A 22,157-nucleotide genomic window follows, 5' to 3' on the forward strand; every position below is an offset into this window, starting at 1 on the left:
TCTACAGATTGTCAATGTTAAAGTTCAGATATTGGAGACTGAGGTTTTTTACCACTGAAGGGGACCCTATCAGCAAGATCTCTGTTTTTGCGTCATTCAAGCACAGGACATTGGCTTTGGATGAGGGAGTAGGTTGTGTTCAGAGTGTTAGAGTCTTTGAGTTAGTTGCGTTGGTGAGGGGTAGCAAAATTTGCAGCTCAACAGCATAATTTGTGTAGGAAATGCCAATGGAGTCCAGTAGGTCAAAGATGGGTTTGGTAAAAATATTGTAGAGTGTCAGTGAGACACAGGACCCTTGGGCCCCTCTGCACGAGATGGGGGAGGGCGGGGCATGATGTAACTTCTGAGAAGACTCTGATTGATCTAGCAGCTAGGAAAGAGGCTACCCAGGCGGTGGCTTCTGCTGAGAAGTTGGCTGCTGAGGTTAGATGACTGCAGAGAATGTTATGGTTCACTAAGTCAAATGCAGCAGAGAGGTCGAGGAGGAGTACCAGCGCCGGCCTACCTTCGTCTCTGAGGGAGTTCAGTTGATTTTTCAGGTCAAGCAGGGCTGATTCTTTCCTGTGACTGGATCTGAAGCTCAATTGGCAACGACTTGGGATCTTGTTCGATTCTAGAAAGTGTTGGATGTGTATGTACGCGGCCCTATCTAGAATCTTAAGCAGACAAGGGATTGTTGTAATGGGGTGATATTTGGTGGGTGTGGTTGGATCTAGCAGTGACTTTTTTAGGAGGGTGAGGATCCAAGATTCCTTCAGTGCAGTGGGGTCCATGCTAGTGAGGAAGGAGTCATTGATGAAACAGGTGATGAAGGGAGTGAGGCATTCTGCACACTCTTTGATTACAGGGGCTGGGCAGATGTCCCGTTTGAACCTGGATAGTTTGAGGGTGGCCAGGATGTAGGATACTTCCCTTTCTGAGACTTGGTGAAAATTGGAAGGGGTGACTTGAGCTTGGTCAGTGGGAGGCATGGTTTTGGTTGTGGATTGCTTGGCGGTAATTTTGTTTTGCAGTGTGGTGATTTTCTTTAACAAGGCCTCTTGTTTGTTTGAGCACCATGTTACATCTTTGGATATGCCTTTCAGGGCTGGGGTTTCCAGTTCCTTAATTATGATGAATAACTCTCTTGTATTCGAATATGCGTTATTCAGTAATTAGCTTGGATCATAGCTAGTTTGTATTACCTGGCTATGGATTTGAATAGGGTCATGAGGGCATCATTTTGGTGTTTCTTCCAGGCTGCTTTGGCCTGGCCTTTCTTGGCTCTCAGGATTTGGAGGTTCTCTGTAAACCAGGGCTTGGCATGGGAAAGTGCTTTTTCCTTGCGAGGAGTCAGTGGGGCAACCAAGTCCACAGCAGTTTCCAGTGTTTTAGCGTAGTGGTTTGAGAGCGCCACTGGATCAACTGCCAACTGAGCAAGGTAGTCAAGCTGGAGGTTGGTGAAGGGAGGCAGGATACTGTCTCTGGTGTTTTTGCCTGAACTTCTCGCCCATGTAGGGGGCTTAAGGGTGCTGGTGATTAGGTTGTCCTGGGGCGACGTAATTGCAAAGTGGTCAGACCATGGACAAGGGGAGAAATCTGAGATGTTGACTTCGCAGTTGAGGTCACTCAGCCAGTGTAAAGTACGACCCTTAGCATGAGTGGGTGAGTTGATGCGCAGAGAAAGGCCTAGGGCCATCAGGGTATTGGCTAGCTAGGTGGCATTGTGATCTGCTGGGTCGTTCAGGCCCAGATTCAGGTCTCCGAGGAGATGATTTTAGACAATGATTTTGGGTTAGTGTTGAGGAAATGAGAAAGGTCGTCCTCAAAGGTGCCTATGGGTCCAGGGGGTCTATAAACCAAGTGGAGTAATATGGAGAATTATGGAAATGGAGTGTGATGTGGTCAGTTTAAGTGAGAGCAGGTCACAGTTCCCCTCAAATTTAGTTGGGCATTCTCTAATGTTTGGGGTTTCTTTGTAGATTAGAGCTACTCCGCCACCCCTAGAGTCCTGTCTGTCTGCTCGTAGGATAGTGTAACTGGGGGGGATGACTAGCGATAGTGCGGGGCCTGAGGCTGGGTGAAGCCAAGTCTCAGTTATGTTTAAGAGGTCTAGGTTCCGTGAAACAATTAGATCATGGATGTCTAGGACATGGGCAGGTACTGATCTTGCGTTAATCAAGTCAGCTTTTAATTCAATGTTCTGTGTGTTGGTTGGTCTCATGGCAACATAGAGGGTTACCTGGGTGGTTACTGGGGCCTTAGAGGGCGGTTTGAAGCAGATAAGAGGGGGTACTGTCTGTTGAGTGTATGAGTGTATGAAGGGTGAGAACAGTAAGCTGGGTACCTTTCCGGCTTGCTGTCCTGAAAGGTGGGGTACGACTTGTTAGCCTATTGTTTCTAGTGGAGATGGACTGCACATGAGTGGGGTGAGTGTGCAGCAATCTACAGCATAGTCTTCTGTTTCATTGGGTGGAGGAGGGGTATTTGGTCAGCATGGCTGGGGGCTCTGACCGGTGTTGTAGCAAGGGTTGTGCTTGGGTAGCAGGGGGATGGTAGAGATGAGAGTGCTATGGCAAGTAGTCTGGGTCCCTGGCTGCAGCTGGGCAACTGGTATCACGGTAAGCACAGTGGGGACAACCTCTGTGGGGATCACTGGGGATGGGAAGAGAGTTGAAATGGAACTGAGTGGAGAGAGAAGTAGAAGGGAAAGGTAAAGCTCCCATGAGATTTGCATGGCGAGGGTAAGGCTGGGAAGAAGCAATAATGGGTATTTACAGACAAGTAGAAGGACACAGCAAAGAAAAGGCTCATAGACAAGAAGCTGAGGGAAGAAGGATGGGAAATTGTCCTTCAAAGTCCTTAACTGAAGACGCCCATGGGTGGACGCCCTTATGGAGCTGCTAAACTATGTGACAGGGCAAAGTCATTTAAGTCACCTTAAGATGACCACTGCTTCTGGCTCCAGGACCCCGGTCACGTGATCTGAGAAAAATACCCCCAATTGGTGGTTAAAAATGGAAGCAGGTCTGTGGGGAACTGGATGCAGTGTTCAGTGGGAACAGGAGTTCTTAATGGGCTCTCCAGTGGGCAAAGTCACCTTAAGTTGTCTGCCGCTTTTAGCTCCAGGCCCGGTCACATGATCTGAGACCAGTGCCCCCAATTGGTGGTTAGACAGGAGGCCAGTCTATAGGAAAGCTGGCAGCAGTGCTGGCTGGGAGCAGGAGTTGTTGCTGGTGGTGGAAAGACCTTTCAAAGATGGCAGTTCTGGGGTCAGAGGTCACCTGAGCAACCCTTAGATCGATCCTGGATGTTTCTTGTAGGTCCTCTGACCTCTACAGCAGCCTCAGCCAGATGGAACGAGTTCCTCTGGTGGTAATGTAATGAGCTCTGTGTTGCTCTTAGCCCAGTTGGTGCCCCTTTTGGAGGTGGAACGACCTTTCAAAGATAGTGGTTGTGGAGTTAAAGGTCACCTGAGCAGAACCTGCATCGGTCCTGGATGCTTCTTGTGTCCTGGATTATTGAGAGTTTGTTCTGTGTCATTTCATGCTAGACTTAGTTCACAGTGAGACAGTGTGGTTCATTACTTATGATTAGGCTGATATACGCCTAGTCAGGCAGTGTTCATTAGAATGTGTGAAAGGTCGATGTAGATGCCTGACGGACAGGGCAGGTAGGGAGAGAAGAATCTGTTGTTTGTCCTCCAGCATGCAGTGACAGTGATGATGTGAGTATGTTTTTAGCTCTGGGGAGGTCAGGCCTTTATACCTTAGGCAACATCAGGGCATCATTTGGAACCTTGGTCTATTGTAACTATGTACAAGAGTATACAAGAAGGCACACCCTTTAATTTCTGCCTGGGCTCAGAACTGCCATGAATGGCAATGTTCTATAAACAAGGACGCTAGGAGGCGCTATGGGCACATTCAAATGAGGGTGGGTTTTGAACTGTGGCTCCCCTGGGAGAAAACATGTGCAATACAGAATTTGTAACTCATTCATAATTGCATGCATAAATAAAATGTTTCCTGGCACACGTCCCAGATACATCTAGGAAATATGTGTGACTCAGTCAAGTTATTGCCAAACACGAAATGATGGATAATGTGTTTATATGAAGTGGTTTTCTATCAATGGAATGGTCCTTTCTGTGAGAAAAGTAACTAAGTGATGGGTGGAAGTGCAGCAAGACTGTCTCAACAATTACAGGTCGAGAAGGTAGGTTTCTAAATGGATCCTTCCAGTTCATTGTTTTTCACTTCTCTGTCCCATTTCGGAACACTTGCAAATCAGTATTCACCCCTCCCTAACTGCTAGGTGGCACCGTCTCTGCTGTGACACACAATGGATCCCGGACATTATGCAGCCTCACTAGACCGCATCTTTAAGGTGCAGCTTGAGTGTCTATGCAAAGCAAGCCCAGATTCGAAAAGTGGTCATATCTGCCAGTTCAGTGCATTGTATTTCAGCTGTGTCTTTATTGTTTTGGGTTATTCCTCTGCAAATGCTATATCGCAGTAAAAACTCAAAGGCAATTCTTTAAGCTATTTTTATTAAGCATGCCATAGCGTATTTATTACCCGCTTTCACATCATGCAGAATAAACTGTTCTTAAGTGTAATTCCAGAGTAAATCACTTAATGAATCTATGAATCACTCCGAGGCAGAGAAACACAACAATCTTCCTAGGCACACACAAAATACTATACGGTTGTTGTGAGTCTTTGGATCTTGAAATGTTTGTGAGTCTGCCCAATGTTTTGCTACATGAGGAAAACCCTGTAGGTCTCAATTGACTGTAATCCATTGGGTCCTGTTGTTTAAGGACCCATGGGCAGTATGGTAAATAGACTGCAAAAGAGCCCCACTTGATACAATTAGTCAGCACAATGTGGTTCATTAGTTGGTAAGTGAGCCCTACAAAAATTCTCTACTTGCATATTTTATTCAATTAATTTTAAGGAAGCAGCTGCCAATGTAAACGTAGATGGGAACACAAAAGTGCTGTTTGCCAGCATCCACAGAACTGGTCCTCTGTTGCAAGTGCAAAGCTGCACGGTATTAGCAGTAGGGCAACGTTTTCCCTATTTCTACAAATTCTGTGACATATTAGAAAACCATTACACCATGACAAGTGGAGTTTGGCGTGGTAAGCACCTGGACAAAAGTGTTAGGTACTGTGTATGTATTTGTCAGGTATAGGGGCTTAAGTGCTCTGTCGAATTACAGCACATACTCAGGGGGTGACATCACCATCTCGAAACGCACTGTAATTTGATGAAGAGTACTTACATAATGCTCACATATATATAGAAAATAACATTGAATGTTTACAACCGTGTGCAAGGTAGTATTTGCCAGTATTGCATTAAGCATAGATATTGTAAAAAAGACTTCTGTTCACTACAATAAACTGAAGTCTTTTAACTATGCCTGCTTAGCGTAATAGTGTGCAAACACTTACCATTAATTTCCAACTCCCCCTCACACTCCATGCCCTTTACATGCATGTTCATGGCACACAGCAGTGCTAACTCCCCAGTCGGTACCCCACCTCTTCACACATGTGTTCTCTCCGCTCATAGGATTCAAGGAGAGCTGTTATATTCCCACTGGATCCAGTAATTGTGAGGTTTTCTACATCAATGGGAAAACAAGAGTGCAGAACACATGTTAAGGCTCAACAATGTTGATGTTGGTGCCTAATAAAAGGTAATCACTAATCAATAATACTCTAGCCCAATAAAATAGGAGCCAGCATCTAAATTTAAGGTTAGGGTTCTATAGTAACGTTTTTCACTCAGAGCCATTAACATCTGCCACAGAAGAAAAAGAGTTAAGAAAATAATAAAGGGTTTCTAGGGTTCAGAGAAGTGGAACATGGTTCTAGGCCAGAACAGGACTGAAGGAGGCTGGCTACTATGTGACAGGTTTTAGGCTTGCACAGAGATTTGCCATACCATTTAGGGAAACATGTATGTAGCTCTGTTCACTGAAGCATCATCAGGTCAAAGGTGGAGTCTGATGAAACTGCTCCACCCTTGCATCAGCTCAAGGGGTACACAGCTGACATCTTTAAGTGAGAAAGAAACACTCCTGCTGGGAGCAGGTGATGCCTGTTAGTCAGGATCAAGGTCCTTGGATTGATGTGGCACTCTCACTAGGTCGGTTTTTCTGTTGATTCATTTATGGAACTGATTACAAGAGATGGTCGGTTCGATTCAATGGTACCTCACAATTAATGCTCTTGGGAAAGTTGGCAATGCTGTCAATGGGCATGGCCAAGCCTTATTCTATACAAAGGGCATGCCCGGATCCATGACACTACCACAGCATCCCTCCTCAACTTACTTGCAGTGCACAGGCTGTGGCAAAACCCTCTTGGTACTACTCACTGGCATGTACACAGATGCAGTGTTCCTGATGACGTGCTTTCAAGGGATTTATTTCTCACAAAGCTTTCCAATTAAATTGTTTTGGGTGTGTTTTTGTGTGTTGTATTTTTACATTTGCAGCTTCTGTGTTGGTTTTCCTCCTTTTTGTTTTTTCCCGTTGAATGCCTCAGTTCCACTAAAATTAAAGTAATGCTCGTGTTGATCCTCAGCCTTTAAGTATGCATGCTAGCTCCTCCTATTCTGTTTACTCTTATATTTATAATACTTCTATCACAGAAGGACAAATTGCCCAAATAGCAACGTGAGAAGGCTACAGATCACTTGCAACGGCAGCCTTTGCCGGCCATGGGACCAGGGTCAAGCTTCGGGGAAATCTCTTTCCATTGGTTCATAGAATATGCTGACTTATCCAAGCCTGGATGTCAAGGCCCTACTGCATACAAATTGCTCACAGTTCCAGCGTCCTTCAGTGGAACTGTGCCAGAGGGTCATGAAAGGAGTGACTGAAACATGGCTTGCTCTTCCTTCCCAGCAGACCCCCAACTTGAAGAGAGGCACAGGGAATGAATGGAGGGAGCGAAACCATGATTGACAGGGTTAAAGTGTGTAAAGATGGGAGGAAATGGGCAGGAGTGCAGAGTATTTGGGTATAGAGGGGAACACAAGTCAAGAGTTTGGACCCCAATTCCAGATGATTAGGTAGGAGTTATTTCAGGATCATGTAGGGTGTGGGCGTACAAAGGGCTGGTAAGTCACCGGGTGCAGGAGCAAGACCCCCCTTTCAGACATTCACGGCAAATGTTACCATATTTTACTACCATGGGCACTCTGAGGGGACGAGGTGTGACGTGAATGCAGTAATAGAACCGTTGCACACTTGCGTGCCACTTCGACAAGAAACACAAGCTTCCAAAATTGAAAACAGCTCTGAAACAGCCTGTGAGCGGGGATACTGGACACGTTGACAGACGCCCGGGAGCATCTCAGATATCTTTCAATCTAATGGAAAGGGGTAGCGAAGAGAGTGGAGGAGGTTCATGGTCAGATGATTTATCCAGCTGGTAAGACTGGGACAGGAGGTAACAGGGTGCATCTTTGGAAGGTGGGTTTCCAGCAGATATAAGAGTATGGTGATGTTTATTTGTATAGTTCCTATACACAGGCAAGTGTTTCAAAGCGAAGGATGGGAAGGATTAAATATAGTGGATTGCCATAGCAAGGACATTGTACAGGGTGGTGCATCACACAGGAACAAGTGAGAGAGAGACTCTTAAGCACATGGGTCTGCAACCTTTGGCTTTCCAGATGTTTTGGACTAACACTCCCATCAGCCCTAGCCAGCATAGTCAATAGTGAGAGATCCTGGTAGTCAGAGTCAAAAACATCTGGAGAGCCGCAGGTTGCAGACCCCTACTGTAGCAGGTCAATCATCTTGCATGATATTTTATTGAGATTGGAACCTGCAACATGCAGCTTTCACTGGCCTCTACAAAAGGCTTCCTGACCCTGGAACCTCTTTCAGATATAAACTGAAACCTTCAGATTATGAATTACTTACTGCGTGAGCTTCCTTTCTCAGATCATAATATATGACTTGAAGGGCACATAAGACATTTTCAATCTATAATTTGGATGTTATTGGTTGAACGAATGTGCACAAAATTGTTTTAACAATTGGATTTTAGGAACTGTTATTTGTGTTTGTACTCATTAATGGAATACTTTGTGATTAAAAAATAAACTATAACTCTATTGTATTGAGCGCTGGGGGATAATGAAGCAGAGACACAGACAGTTATGCACAGAGCACAGGCAGCGAGCAGGCAATGCGCTGCCTGGAGTAGGGGGATTGGAGCCGGAGAGATCATGGAAACAGGAGGTGGATGGAGGAAGGGTGAGGGATCTGGTGGGGAGAGAGTGGGAGTGGATGGGGTAAAGAACTGAAGGCAGCAGTGAGTGAGGAGGTGGAGGATGGAAGATAGAGAGGAGCTGGAGGGAGGCGGGTGGAGAAAGTGGACGGAGGAAGGGAGAATAGAATTGTTCCTCGTTGCAAAATGATCTTCGGAATATACATCTAGCTGCGGTGATGCCAACTACTCTGCGTAACAGTCATATGGAGAAAGCAGAATTTTCTGAATCGCTGAAGCGGAGGAACTCTTGTGATAACAATATATTTGCAACAACATAATGGTCTTGCTTACTACTGCAAACAGGGACATCAATGAGCAACAGATCATTGGAATAGAACCAGACAAGATGTCTTAAAGTAATGTGCCTAACAACAGAACAGAACATCACAACAGTTGCATGTCTCCTTCAAGCAGGTCTACCTTTCCAGAGAGCATGTTAGATGTATCTCTTAAATGTTTTCCATTGATGCATAACACTGAACAGCCAATAGACCGCCTTCAGTAAGGCTTTGCCATTTTTGAGATTCCTCATCCATGTGTAAGGTGCCAACGGAAGGGCTTCCACAGTGTTTCAATATTGCCATGCACGGGTGTCCATAATGTAACTGCTGTCAAGAGCAGCCCAACCTTCATGCTTGGGCCTCCACATATCTAAAGTAGAAGTATGCAAGTGTATTATCCCCCCCGCGTGAAGTTAGCTGCAGACGTCCTCCAAATAATACCAAAATATATCACTTTTGGTATTATTATCATTATCAGTTTTAATAAGGTCTTTATTGAGCATGGACATTGCTTTCTGAATTATAAACCAACCTTAGCAGACCCCTTGTCACTACCTGTCACCCCACCACTAGAAAAGCACTATGTGCATGACGGGAAACGTGAACCTGAGGAGGGGTTCAGTCCGATGCTTGCAGGAGCCTGCTCCTTGGGAAGATGGCTGCCACACATGGCTTCAGCACTTGCTCCTTGCAGTACCCCTTGCTATTAGCTGGCCCAAACCCCTCCACTGTAACCATCACCAGAAAGGTGACGTGGCCATGACAAAACACAAGCCTGAGGCAATGTTCAGCCTGATTCTTGCGAGAGCGTGCTTGCGAGGGACACGACTGCCAAAAATAGACTCAATGCTTGCTTCTTCCATGATTTATCTGGTGGTTTAGAAGTGCGCTCTGAGCTCTGCTACCTCACATAGCATTGCACGCTTTCTTCCCACTCATAAGAAGCACCAATTCAAAGCTGATTCATCTCCCTATTAGAGTTCTGCGGATTGGAACATCTGCCGGTTTTCCGCCAGTGGAAACGACCCTATTTTAAATTAGCACTACACCAGGAGTCGGCCGGCGGAAAGCTGTCTACAAATCCACCAGTCCTCATTGTCATGCATGGAAACAGGCAGACTTTCTGGTTAAAGCTGGTCTAGTGTTAACTTAAATTAGGGTTGTTTCCACCAAAAGCAGAGGATTTTTCAATCCGCTGAACTGGGACCCAATGTATCGGAGTATTGTTCAAAGCAAGTACAACTACGATGGCCAGTGTTTCTAGCTTCTTGAGTCCATACATCTATTCTTCCGATGATTAACATCAGCTCAACTTCATAGAGGGATTTGGTTGTTTTTGAATTCTCCAGGTGAATTTATTTGAAAAAGTTATATGTGAAAAACAATGCACTTGTAATGATTTCTATTTCTGATTTTCTCTTTTTTAGCTGGATGAAATTGGCATTTCTGACCAACGTAAATGGAAAGATCCCTGTCCGAAGGTAAGCAGGTAGTGAGTATAAGCTTTGAGCGCAGCCGTGCGTGGATGCCCCAGCTCCGTAGTGGGTAATACTTTCCCGTGAAACACATCGGCAAATGAATATTCTATCCTCTCTACACCAGGTTACATGCTGTTTATTTTAAAAAGCACAATGCTATATTGCGCCAATGTTGGTTCGAGGCGAGCATGTGCACTTTGACTTGTAATCACCTCTTTTCTCCCATAGATCTACGGTCAGGTAGTCCGAGACCGGGACAGGATGATCACACAAACACTGGCATAGCGAATAGTAGAGTTTCTGACACACCTAAAAAGGCTGTAGCACCCAGAAGTGCAAGTAAGGGCACACGCTCAACGATTCATGAGAACCTTGAAAAATAAACACCTGAACAGAGAATGGTCAACTTGCTTCAGGCTGGAAGTTCATTCTCACGTAAGATCTAGCAGGTGTCCATTAGATGAAACGAAGCAGCCAAGTAGTTAAACTTCCAGGCAGGGATAGCACGGCCACCAATTGGGTACTTAGTATCTGGTAGCTCCTGAGAGCCTATGTATGGCCAACTGAGATGTTCTGCCTGCAATGGGATCCTGCAACACATCCCCTTGCAAAGCACAGCAGGAATTGTTTGGACCTGCCTCCTCTGCCCAGCCTGAAAATGTAGGAGAAAACTTTGTGCATGCACTCTCACCACAGAGGTTGAGAAGGAGCATTTGGGAAGTCGATGAAAGTGGTGTGATGTTTGGGTCCATATATCCCTCTTAATTGAGCTCATATAGATCGTTGTTTTATGCCAATGATACAACTGTTGTAGATGTACCTTCTGTAGGCTAGCAGTATAGTCTAACCCTAGCATACACAGAGTTTGATATGATATTATATGATAGGACATGTATAACACGCCTGCACACTAGTGTTTCTAGGGTTGCATCCAATGTTTAAATCCAATGACCTTAAATTCACACTGGAAAAAAACAATTAATAAAATGTTATGACAGAGCAGCCCAAGGACAAACGGCCCCTTGAAGGACAAAGAATTGAACTAGACAATATATAAACATATTTTGTGGTAGCCTTGTCTAAAATATGAAGCTGTGTCACCCACATAAAAAGGGTACTGAAATTGGGCAATGTTAACGGCTAACATGCGTGGGCCAATGCACTTTTAATTCAAACCTATAGCACAAACTATCAAATATTGGTCAAGGTTGTACTCATCTAAATTCACACGGTTCTGCTGCAGGAGACAGATGTGTGTGCTGTTAAGCACCATAACATAATGGAGATCTTGCAGAGAACGTCTCTACGAAGTCTCCTGGGGGTTGCAGGGTTTAGTCCAGTAGTGCTGTTTTGACCTGAGAAAGTCATGATGAGTCTTGAGTCTCTTTCCAATTTGGCACAACCAACATATACCTTCATAAACTGCTGGAAAACCGCTGAGCACAGCATATGCAATATTCCTAGGGCAACCTTGGATTGAAGTTAGGAGAAAAATACGCTAAAATCAGTGATTTCTGATAAAGGGGGCATGTTATATACAATTGTGTTAACTCCAAATGTAGACGTATATAATCACCAGGTAATATACCTGATTGGGATTGTATTGGGAGGTGTTATGCCAGTGGAACAGTTCTGGGTGTTCCAGAGGAAACTTTAGAGACCATTTTTTGTTCTTGTAGTACAACGTTTATCGAATCGACCAAAACTGGACGGCCAATCTGCCGGCTTTCAAAAGAAAGTCTGTGTAACAAGCGGACACCACTTGCGACGACTTGAACCTCAGCGGTAACTGAACATTCATGAGTTACAAGATTACCTTTGATAGTGCGACATGAATGCACTAGGGAGGAAGTTAGATCATTGTGGGCTGGAAAGCAGTTAGGAGCTTCTCCAGATTTTACTCACCAATATCAACTTTGCACAAAATGTCCTAGCACTTTAAACATGACATGGTGAAGGATAACATAAGATAGTGCAGCATACCAAGCTCTGTGAACACAGTATAGGGTAGCATGGAACAGCCATGCGTTGAAATCTCGTTATAGGCTGGCATACAAGACAGATAATAAAGTAACCCATCATTCAGCACTGTAAAGGTAGCATGTCCCAAATAAGAGAGTGGGTGACCCCCCATCTCCCACAAACACAGTGTTCATCCCTCTTGCCCCTTCTCTCCTTCTCTTTCCCACTTTGTCACCCTTTTCCCACCTTGACTTGACTTTCTATACCAGTCATGCATATACATGGTTGGTTTGGAAATTGTGTCTGACACACCTTACAACTGCAGAAAGCTTGACCAGCAAGAAGAAATAAGTACTTCTGCTATATTTTCTTCGGCAAGAATATTCAATAAACAGGAGGCATTTTATAAGGCACCTCAAAGTGAATGGAACATGTACCATACATAGAACATCAAGTAAGAACATATCATTTGAAATATGAAATAGCGACTCTTATTTTAAAAGAGTTTATGTGGAAAAAAGTGAATCACCTAAGGTATGTCCGATTTTGGTGGGGAAGCTATTGTATGTTTGCAAACCATGACAAAATAACACACAGCTCTGAATTGCATCACTCTGTGCATAGCAGCCAACGTGCCCCCTTCCATTCGGGAGATGATATTCCAGTCCACAACAGGGCCGGACTAGCATCTCCCGAGTGGAACGGGGCAGGCAGCCACCTAAGCCTTGTGTGGTATAGTTCAAAGCACATCTCAGTGCGAGTAGGTCTCATGAGGATAGCTCAGGGGCAACGCTCTCGTCGGGGAAGCACGACGGCGCGGAGCAACACAGGTTTGAACCCCAGGTCCTCGCTTAGAAACCTCCTGGTATTAAGCACCTTATAAATAACTAATTACAAAGGGGAGACTGGAATCAGCCACACAAAGAAGAATATTAGTCGAAGGTGTGGCAGCAATTGCCCACCTGTCACACCTTGCCCCTGTGCCCAAATATTCAGGGAATCATTACATATGTGGCTGTGGTGCGAAAGAATTTAGCACATGTGCCAAGCTATTTTAAATCAGTGCAGGATCGATCTTGAAACAACATTTTCAATCACCGTCCAGCGCGAAAATGACATTTGGAGCATGTGAACAACGCAAAGATGCCATTTTGCACCACTTGTTCGGTGCAGATGTCAGTGCTGAGCTGTCCAGCAGTTCATACTGAATTTGTTTATTTTGCAACATTGTTGTCATCGTTTTTTTTTTCTTTTCAAATACGTTGTGCCAAAACCTGCAACAATAACAAAATAAACAGTACAGGGAATCCCTGCAACCCCAAAATAACCCCCACAATTCCCTGCCACCTTCTGTGTCCCAAATGAGATCCTGCTGTTCCCATGTTTGCCCTTACACATTAACCATGCGCCGCTTCTAGCCTCATTGGATCAGCAAATGAACGGGCACATTAATAAAAGCAGGTGTGTTGTTCGGAGATTGTTTGGGCATAGTGGCGCAACATTACAGTCCACCAAGTAATCTAAAAGGGTTTCCAAAGAGTGATGCAATTGGTTGGGTGAGCACATTTATCATTGGAAATATAAGATGTCACATTAAACGACTATCATATTTGGAAATTTCAATCAAACTCGGATTTCTCATAACCAAGATCATACATGCATGGTGTTCCGGCAGAGGGTATTCAAGGATTAGGTTTACTGCATGTAATATGTCTGCCCAATAAGGTTTATGCCCTCTGCCCCTCAAGCATTATGCTGCAACCCAAGAAAACATGGGGTGCAATGTGACTGGGTGCAATCTGACTGGTGTATACACCTGCCACAATAAGTCATATTGATTTTTTTCTGTTAGTATTGCATCTACAACTTATAACATCATACCGGGGGCACTTGCAAACCTTAGGTGTCATTTCTTGTCCTAGGCATTTCGCCAAGTTTGTGATGTATCTCGTAGCTGCTAAACTATCAGTTTTGTAGCAACTGTCGACATATGCAACATATCCGACCTCTGGAGGGTGAGTCATACAAAAGCTTTTCAATTACTGTAGGCGACCTACAGAATGCTTCCTTGCCACTAGGGTATAGGAGAAGGCAATGTCACTGCTGAAGACACTGTACCCTCTCATATTCCTCCATGCCGTAGTCAATTTTGTATTGGGTTAAGGACTTTACCCGAGAGCCTGGGAAAACACATTTGGCAAACGTCCTCCTGGAAATTGATTCAATGTGTGATGCCATTGACCATATGTGTTGTGTGGATGTTCTGCCAGTGTCAATTGGAGGCTTGAGGTTGATCAGATACTGCTGTTGGTGGATGTTCTCCCTGGACTCACTCACCTGGACCAAATATACTTACTGTGACTGGAGATTCAGATTGTATTATAAAGTTTCTACTTTTCTACATTGAAATGAGTGGACCTGCATCCTTTATCTGGTAACTTTCAATATCTCGTGGGCGAGCAAGTAGTGGTCTCTGGTGGTGGACCCCTTTTCCTCCCCTCCTTTTTTTTGTGAAACTTTAACTTTGGAAAGTTTGCTTTTGTACAGACCTTTGCTGCGTTTTCTGCAGCTTGTGCTGTTTCTTTAAGGTCTTCAACAGTGACGTCTGCGGGAAGAGGAGGGCTTTTACTACAAAAGTCACTATGCTGCGTGAAGCGCACATGGAACTGGGCGAACAAGTGGTGTCAAGACGAACCATATAGCTTGCCAAATGAAGTCATTATAATGGCGGTTTGGCAAATTTTCACTCAGGCCTCTGCTTATGTTTTAACAATCAAAAGTGGTCCCAATAGTCTGTTTTGGGCAAGAAGTATACTACCAGTTAACAGAGTATGCCTTTGACTATGTGGAAGGACTGCTCTTGAAAAGCTCTGGATGAGCACGCTTGGCCTCCCAAGATCGGTCCCAATGGCAGCTATTCGAGCAGAATTGTTCCTGAATTCATTAAACTCTCAAATATGTTGAAAAAGGACCCAGTTGTGACTGGAGGTCTGCCAACCACCTGCATATTCTATTTGTGCGCAGATGGATACCATCAAGGCTCTAAGTGAGAGTGTCTTGGTTCAATCCTGGAGCAGGTACTTGGTCTTGGTGTATACAAGTTTGGAAGAGGAGTCCATAAACCACATGCTGGCCAGAAGGTAGATCTGTCAACATGTTTGGATCAACACACACATGTGAAAAAACTAAAACCTGCAAGAGAAATGCACATGCAGGTGGGGTGCATAGGAAACGAGGATGATGTGCTCCATATACGTTATTCTACCCGTCCTGGGGTTTTGCTAGATGTCTGCTACGCTTTGGCTTAAACGTGCTACTAAGGGAAGTAACTAAGGAAAATAAATTCCTGTGGAAAGTGAAAGGTGTAGACGATCCTGCTTGCAGCCGTTGCTTGAACTCTGTTGAGTCCTTAAAACATCGGGCCTCATTCCGAGTATGGCGGTAAGGGATAGCGGCCACCGCTAACGAGAGCGGTGGCGGTAATCCCTTACCGCCATACTCCGAGTTCCCTTAGCGCCATGGTGGTTTTAACGCCTGCTTTTAGCAGGCGTTAAAAACCATGGCGCTAAGGGACCTTGATGTTAATTACGCCACCGTAATTTACGGTGGCGTAATTGACGCCTTCCCCACTCCCATTATGCCCTATGGGGCAAGAATGGGAATGGGGAAGGGTAAATGGGGATTGGGGAATTACCGCCCCGCCAAGCTTGGAATGGGGCGGTAATTCCGCCAACCACCAAGGCGCTGCCGGTCCGGGTACGGCGTCAACCAAGGCGTTAATAGCGCCATTGGTTAGCGCCGTACTCGGAATGAGGCCCATCTAGTGTGTGAATGTAATAATAATAATAATTTGGCAGATTCGAACCTGTTAGCAGGATCTGCACGAATGTCAAAGCAAGCGCTCTACTCGCTGTGCCACTTGACCGGCTTGACCGGCTTGTACTGGTCTGACTTCCCTTATGAATAATACTTTTGGACATTTCATCGAGGGACTTAGACTTCCGCCTTGGGACTTACTCTGGGAGCGTTTCTATCTGGATCAATACCAAAAATCATTAGTGATTGCTTTGCATTCCTTTTTATGGAAATTTAACTTGTAAATGATACTATGTTCTCTCTCTCTTTTCTCTTATTATTGTTATTTCTTCGTGTTGGAAATCCTTGTAATTTATGACATTTAATTATTTTATGATATTGGAATTTATTGTTAAAGTCTAATCATTTAAACTACAAGACACTACATGCATACAAATAAAAAAATATATCTCTAAGTCCCCTGGGACTCTCCCTTTCTCCAGGAGTTGAATGGGCACTCAACACTCTTGCTGTGAATTGAGATTTAACGTGAGTTGGGGTTAGCGATGAGAGGTGAGATTTCAATACCTTCCTAACAGTCACAATGTATCAATGGTCAAGGGTTGTTTTAGTAGATGTGCTCAAGTATGCATTCTAAGGTCTACCCCTCAACATCAACCAAGGGATGTCCCATAGTTCCCTTGTCATGCTTTCCTGCATCATTAAGATCATTTGTTTTGTCAATTCTTTTATAGTCTAATTCAAGACAGATGCCAATTGGCAGGACTGCCCGTAAACTAAAAAACCCAAAAGCCCCAACCCACCATTATAGGAAGGTCTTCTCAAAATGTCAGCTTTCAGAAGTGTTTTGCCCTGCCATACAAAGCATAAGAACACCTTAATAAGATGTATTTAAAAATTAAAGAAGAATCTATGAAGAGTGGTATGGATTGAAACATGTGTAAATAAAAACGTAATGTTTTAATACTACCATCCTGCCTCCACAGGAGTCAAAAAGGTTATGATTGCCGAGCAAATCCACAATTATATTTCTGGGAATTCTAGAAAAGTTTATTTTCACTATGGGTTAAGTATTACTTTTCAGTCACCCCCCTAAATAAACCAAATGTTTAGATCCCAGCATACTGTGGCCTTTTGCTTTTGGAGCTTTACTTTATCCAAGCATAGGGAACGGGTGAGAACCTCTGACTTAGAAATGGTGATTTTAAGGCCTCAGATGTTTCCATATCTGTCCAATTCCTCTTGGATATTATCATTTGAGGTGAGGGGGTCATGTAGGGTTACAACAACATCCTCTGGAAATAAAAACTACGATGCCTGTCTCCTCCAAAAGTTGTTCTCTTAATCCCATGGTGAAGCCTAATTTTCTCCACAAGGATTTGAGTTTGGAGCCAAAATATTGGGTGTTATGTGACACCCCTGTCTCATCCCCTTCTTTAGAAACACCCTAACTGATTGGTAGTCATTGATGTTTATTCTAGGGGAGACCAATTTCAATTATATAAAACTCAGGTGATGTACCTTTCCCAAAACCCATTTGTGTCTAATAATTTCAGTATAAAGAGCGAGCAAACCCAGTACAAAGCATTATTACTATTACATTTTTGGGTGGCATTTTCTGAGAGGTGTAAGATTTGATGTAAATTACCCTGAACCTGAGAGCCCTTAGTAAATCGTGACTGGTCCAGGTGGGGCATTATGTTGTCTATTCTAGTAACCAATAGTTTTGTGTATGTTTTGGAGAGTATGTTGATTATGGTAATGGGTTAATAGGAGAAACAATTGATAGGGTGCTTACCTGGTTTAGGGATCAAAGAGATGTCTACTTCTCACATTGGTGGAGTCACTTTACCAGATGTGTGAAAGGAATTGAATAGTATGGTCTGGGGATTTCAAAGTGATGACTATAATTATTATAATTTGTAAAACTCTCACTTCAAACTATGAAGCCTAAGAGCTTTGTTCGATTTTAGATCTTTAATGACTTTGGAAACCTCCTCCCTAGTAATGGGGTATGTTATATGATTAGAGGTTATTTTATGGTAAATCATTGACAACCCAAGAAAAAGGGCTGGTTAATAGGGCTGCCAAAAGGCGACACTCACAAAAATATATTTTTTAATTTTTTTGTTAAGTGCTTGGCTTGAACAATCAAACCTTTCGCTCAACACAAGCAATGTAATACAATACGATACCATTACAGTTGATTATCAGACACACTACAAAATAATTAAATCTCAATCTAATGAAATATTTCAAATAAAATCACTATTCTAAACTTCCACCTAACTCTTGTAATATTTTAAATCTTCCATTTAGTCTTCATAAAAAAGAATAAAAAACATGTAATTTCAAGTACCACTCATATCATGTTAAACAAAAGAGAAGTGAAAAAATAAAAATCCCAGCAAGACTCCTCCTAAGGATATTCTTATCATATTGTATGGCCACTTTTCATTTCCCTCACATAACTGGCTATTTATTTGTTGACATGGACTTTCTAACCATACATAATTGCTTACGAACATCTGATATCAATACTAACCTAAAATCATGCATACACATATCAGGTAAGTAGAATCAAACGTTTAACATTTTAATGCCACCTCCTCACCTTTCCTTCCCTGAATCCTCCAATTTGAGCTGAATCGGGGGCATTATTTGTCATTCTGATATAAAATAACTATGAGCAACCGACTCAATCAATAAGATATTCATTGACAAAAACGTAACCAGTCCTTGTGAAGGTTTGATCCATATGAGAATTATCTGACTTTGGAATGCAGATGTCTCCAAGAATCTGTCACACCTAGATCCTTAAAGGTGTTCTTTTAGTGCCTGGTAGGTCGCATTATTTTCTGTACCCTCTTTCCCCTACCTTTCTCTATTTGCATCTCAAAATCAGTTAAAGACACGAGAAACAATTCATTCCCCTCCTGTGAATTCTGCTAGGGTGTGGAAAAGGGCACAAGAAGCCCCTGGTCTCCTTAGTTCAGACACTAAAGTGTTAAGATTGTTAAGAAGCACCCATTAATAGATTACTAGAATCCTCGAGCATGAGAAGCCTATTGTCCTTGTCTATGTTGCTGCCTGTGACTTTGAAGGCGAAATCCCCATGGAAGAGTGAAACCACCCGGGCTGTTTTGGACTGAGCGGAGGCCATATCAGATTGTGGGAAGTGTTTATGTTTCAAGTGGAATTGATCTCTGCATAATAAGTATGTCTAGTGACGTCTCCACCCTCACCACATTCCAGATTATTAATTAATTCAGTAGGGCACTGCCTCCCATGGTGCTTCCAATTACCTAGCCTCATATACTGCTTTCCCACCAGGGCCCGCTCCCCTCCCCCATCTAAGCTACCTATACCAGGTTTGGACAGGCACGCCCTGTGTCTGAAGAAGATGCCAGCAGTGCTGCCACCGTAGGCAATTTATGCAGGCTGGGGAAGGGGTATTCACTTTTGTGCCAGAACATCCGAATTGCAGCAAGTTCCCAGAGGATCCATCAGAAGCTGCAGAACCACTTCACATAACACTGCATTTTCTCCAAAGCTCACAGGAAAGACCAAAGGGTCCTCACACCTGCCAGTCTGGCGGGTGAGCAGCTTGGAAGAACAGGTGTGCTCACTGTCATGCCATGGGCACACACCTATTTTGCTTTATTTAGATTATTTATTGACTACAAACCTGGCTACACAATCAACAGAGCTCTGTACATAAGTGGGGTTAAGGGCAAACATTGACTGGTTGTTGGGGGGCGAGTTCTTATAGAATCACATGTATTGCATCTCTCCAGGACTGAAATCTCTACACTGGCTCCAGATAGTGGTGGAGATCTCTCTCCGCGGCAGGGGCCTCTCACTGGAACAGCCTTCCTGCCTCCCTGAAATTTGAGGAGAACCATCTCCGGTTCTGGAAGCACCTCAAAACCTTCCTCTTTGCTTCTGCTTTCTCTCCCCCTCTCCCCTGCTAATTCTTCACTGAAACTGCACTGAATCTGCAACTGGGCCACTTTCACCGATCTCGGTCCTGGGCCCAGCCACTCTCCACTTGCACTGCCTCCCTGGCAACCCCTGCACTGCGGGACTGTCTCTGTATCCCTACAGCCCCCCCCCCCTTCCCAGCACTTGTCTACACTTACCCTGCACTTGCCACAAGCTGGCCCTTTTCTTGTACTGCACTTCCCCCCTCCCCTTCCCCTTGCACTTCTCCCTTCCCCCTACCCCTGCACTTGCGCGATCTGAATGACACCTGGCCTAGTAGGATCGTTGTCTGTCCTCCCCTTGTTTCTCCCCTCCCTGCCTCGTCGCGCCTTGAAACACTTGTGTATAGGCACGTTACAAATGCCCTATCATATCATATCATATTACAGGCATACCACCGTTGCTAATGTTTTTGCCCCACTGGAGCAATGTATGTGATTTGACCCCAGGTAACCTATGCTGATGATCTCTGACTAATGTCACTGGTGATAGCTTATCATGTTATCCACATGTACTAATAAAGAAATAGCATTTAAAAGGAAGCCAGTGTATATGCATATGCACATAGTAAATGAGTGTCCATTTTTGTGTGCTCAGACAGTATGTTCCACTGAATCCGAAGCGCGCAGTCTGAAAATGCCCTCAAATTGCTACAAGATTTGTAAGCACTCTGAAAAGCCATGCGTCTAACCAATGTTCTTTCTGTTTTCTCTAGTATTACAAGAACCTTTGCATCCGGAAAAACGGAAAAAGTTATCTTTCAAGTACTTAAAGAATTAGGTCTTCCAAGCGGAAAGGTATTTTGAGTAAAAGCATTGGAATTATGTAACCATTGCCTTGACATTTGCACTTTAAATGCAACCTCTCATCTCTGTGCCAATCATGCCTTCAAATGATGTAAGTAATGATCAAACAAACAGATCTTGCCTTTTGGAAGTAAAAAGCTTTAATCTGTTGCACGTGAAGGTCTGCAATGGACTACTACACAATTTTTATAGTGGACTGTTTGTTTGTGGCAAATTGATTGCCATAGCCTGAGATAGGGGGTAGGTATGCACGAGCGAGAAATGTGGGAAGGGGTTGGGTAGGGCAGGTGGAAGAAGGTTAAGGTCCCCCGTTTAAAAGAAAGATGTCAATGATTAAATGACAAAGAGGAAAGTTGCATAATCAAATAGTAACCAATACCAATTGTGAAGGTATAACAACTTAGGACCTTTAGACCTTTAGGCATAGTTAGGTAATGTACTTGAGATTGCATGGTTTGTAATAAGGAGTGTTAAAACATTTCAGCGCTCTGCTCAGTGCAATGCCATTTTCTAACTTCCCGGGGTAATCAAATGCCGTCAATGGTTCGCCAAGTCAGCCCAGTCAGTGCTTGTTAGAGTGTGGTCTTGAAAGAGGTTTGGAGACATAACAGTTCTTCCAATTACATTCCAGCCATGGTTTAATGAGGTAATGTGTGTGCATCCGTGTGAGATCCTGCCTGTTGATGTCACACATAGCAATATGTTGCCTGTAGGGACCCCCATCCCATTAAAGGAGTGTGCTGGTGTGTGTTAGTGTGGTCAGAGTGACTGGTTGCCTTGGGGAGAGAAATGAGGAGTGGAGTGGAGGTGACTAGTTTGGCGAGTTGTGGCTTTGCTTCATTCCACAATAAGTGGCATTTAGTAAGACATTGCAGAATGGTTGGCATTTGGTGAATATATATATAGAAAAGTAGGAAATGATGCCATCTTTCATATCCTTGGTGTTAGTCCTAGCAGTGCACATTTGTGGCACAAGTTATGGTTGCTTAGCTTACCATAATTGGTGAATTTCTGGGGGTTTTCGGTTTTACGTTTTACTTGGAACCATAACGTCCCTTTAACAACGTTTTTTTATTGAATTTCATAGGTGTTTATTAGTGCAACTAACCACAACGTCCCTTTAACAAAGGTTTTTCAGTTAATTTCATGAGATTTTTACAAGTGCACACTAATTTCCTACAACTTACCAATAGCATACTTACCACAATATAGCAACATTTCTGTCCAATTTACCAAGTGTCACCTTAAAACTCTGCCATTCCCCATCTTCTAGCATCATTTTTAACATGTCTATACACTTTTAGCAAAGTTTTCCACAGTTTTTGTTTTTGTCGATGTCCGTGAGCATTTGACGTCATTGCAGACTTTCTGGACAGTGTCATGTGACCATGCATTCGCGCATGGTTTGATGAAGTGTTCACAAAACGTGTCTGCACTTGGCAAACAGGTCTGTGCTTCACAAACAGTTTGGAATTGCATTTTTCAGCTCATCTAGGAACTTAGAAGCTCAAAATGTACCGTTGCACAGCTCCTACACCTATTCTTA

The 22,157-nt window shown here is 43.7% G+C and overlaps 1 protein-coding gene across 4 annotated transcripts in view; it reads left to right on the forward strand.

Moving 5' to 3' along the window:
* PLCB4 (phospholipase C beta 4) overlaps positions 1–22,157 on the forward strand; it is a 1,535,154-nt gene that overhangs the window by 870,482 nt on the left and 642,515 nt on the right. For all 4 annotated transcript variants that reach the window (XM_069608295.1, XM_069608297.1, XM_069608296.1 and 1 more), the window contains exons 9-10: positions 9,993–10,046; positions 20,521–20,602. In XM_069608295.1, coding sequence (XP_069464396.1) covers positions 9,993–10,046; positions 20,521–20,602 — 136 coding nt within the window. The remainder of the gene's footprint in view (positions 1–9,992; positions 10,047–20,520; positions 20,603–22,157) is intronic.

This window comes from Ambystoma mexicanum, chromosome 4q (genome assembly GCF_040938575.1).
Source record: "Ambystoma mexicanum isolate Mex_15411 chromosome 4q, UKY_AmexF1_1, whole genome shotgun sequence".
NCBI lineage: Eukaryota > Metazoa > Chordata > Amphibia > Caudata > Ambystomatidae > Ambystoma > Ambystoma mexicanum.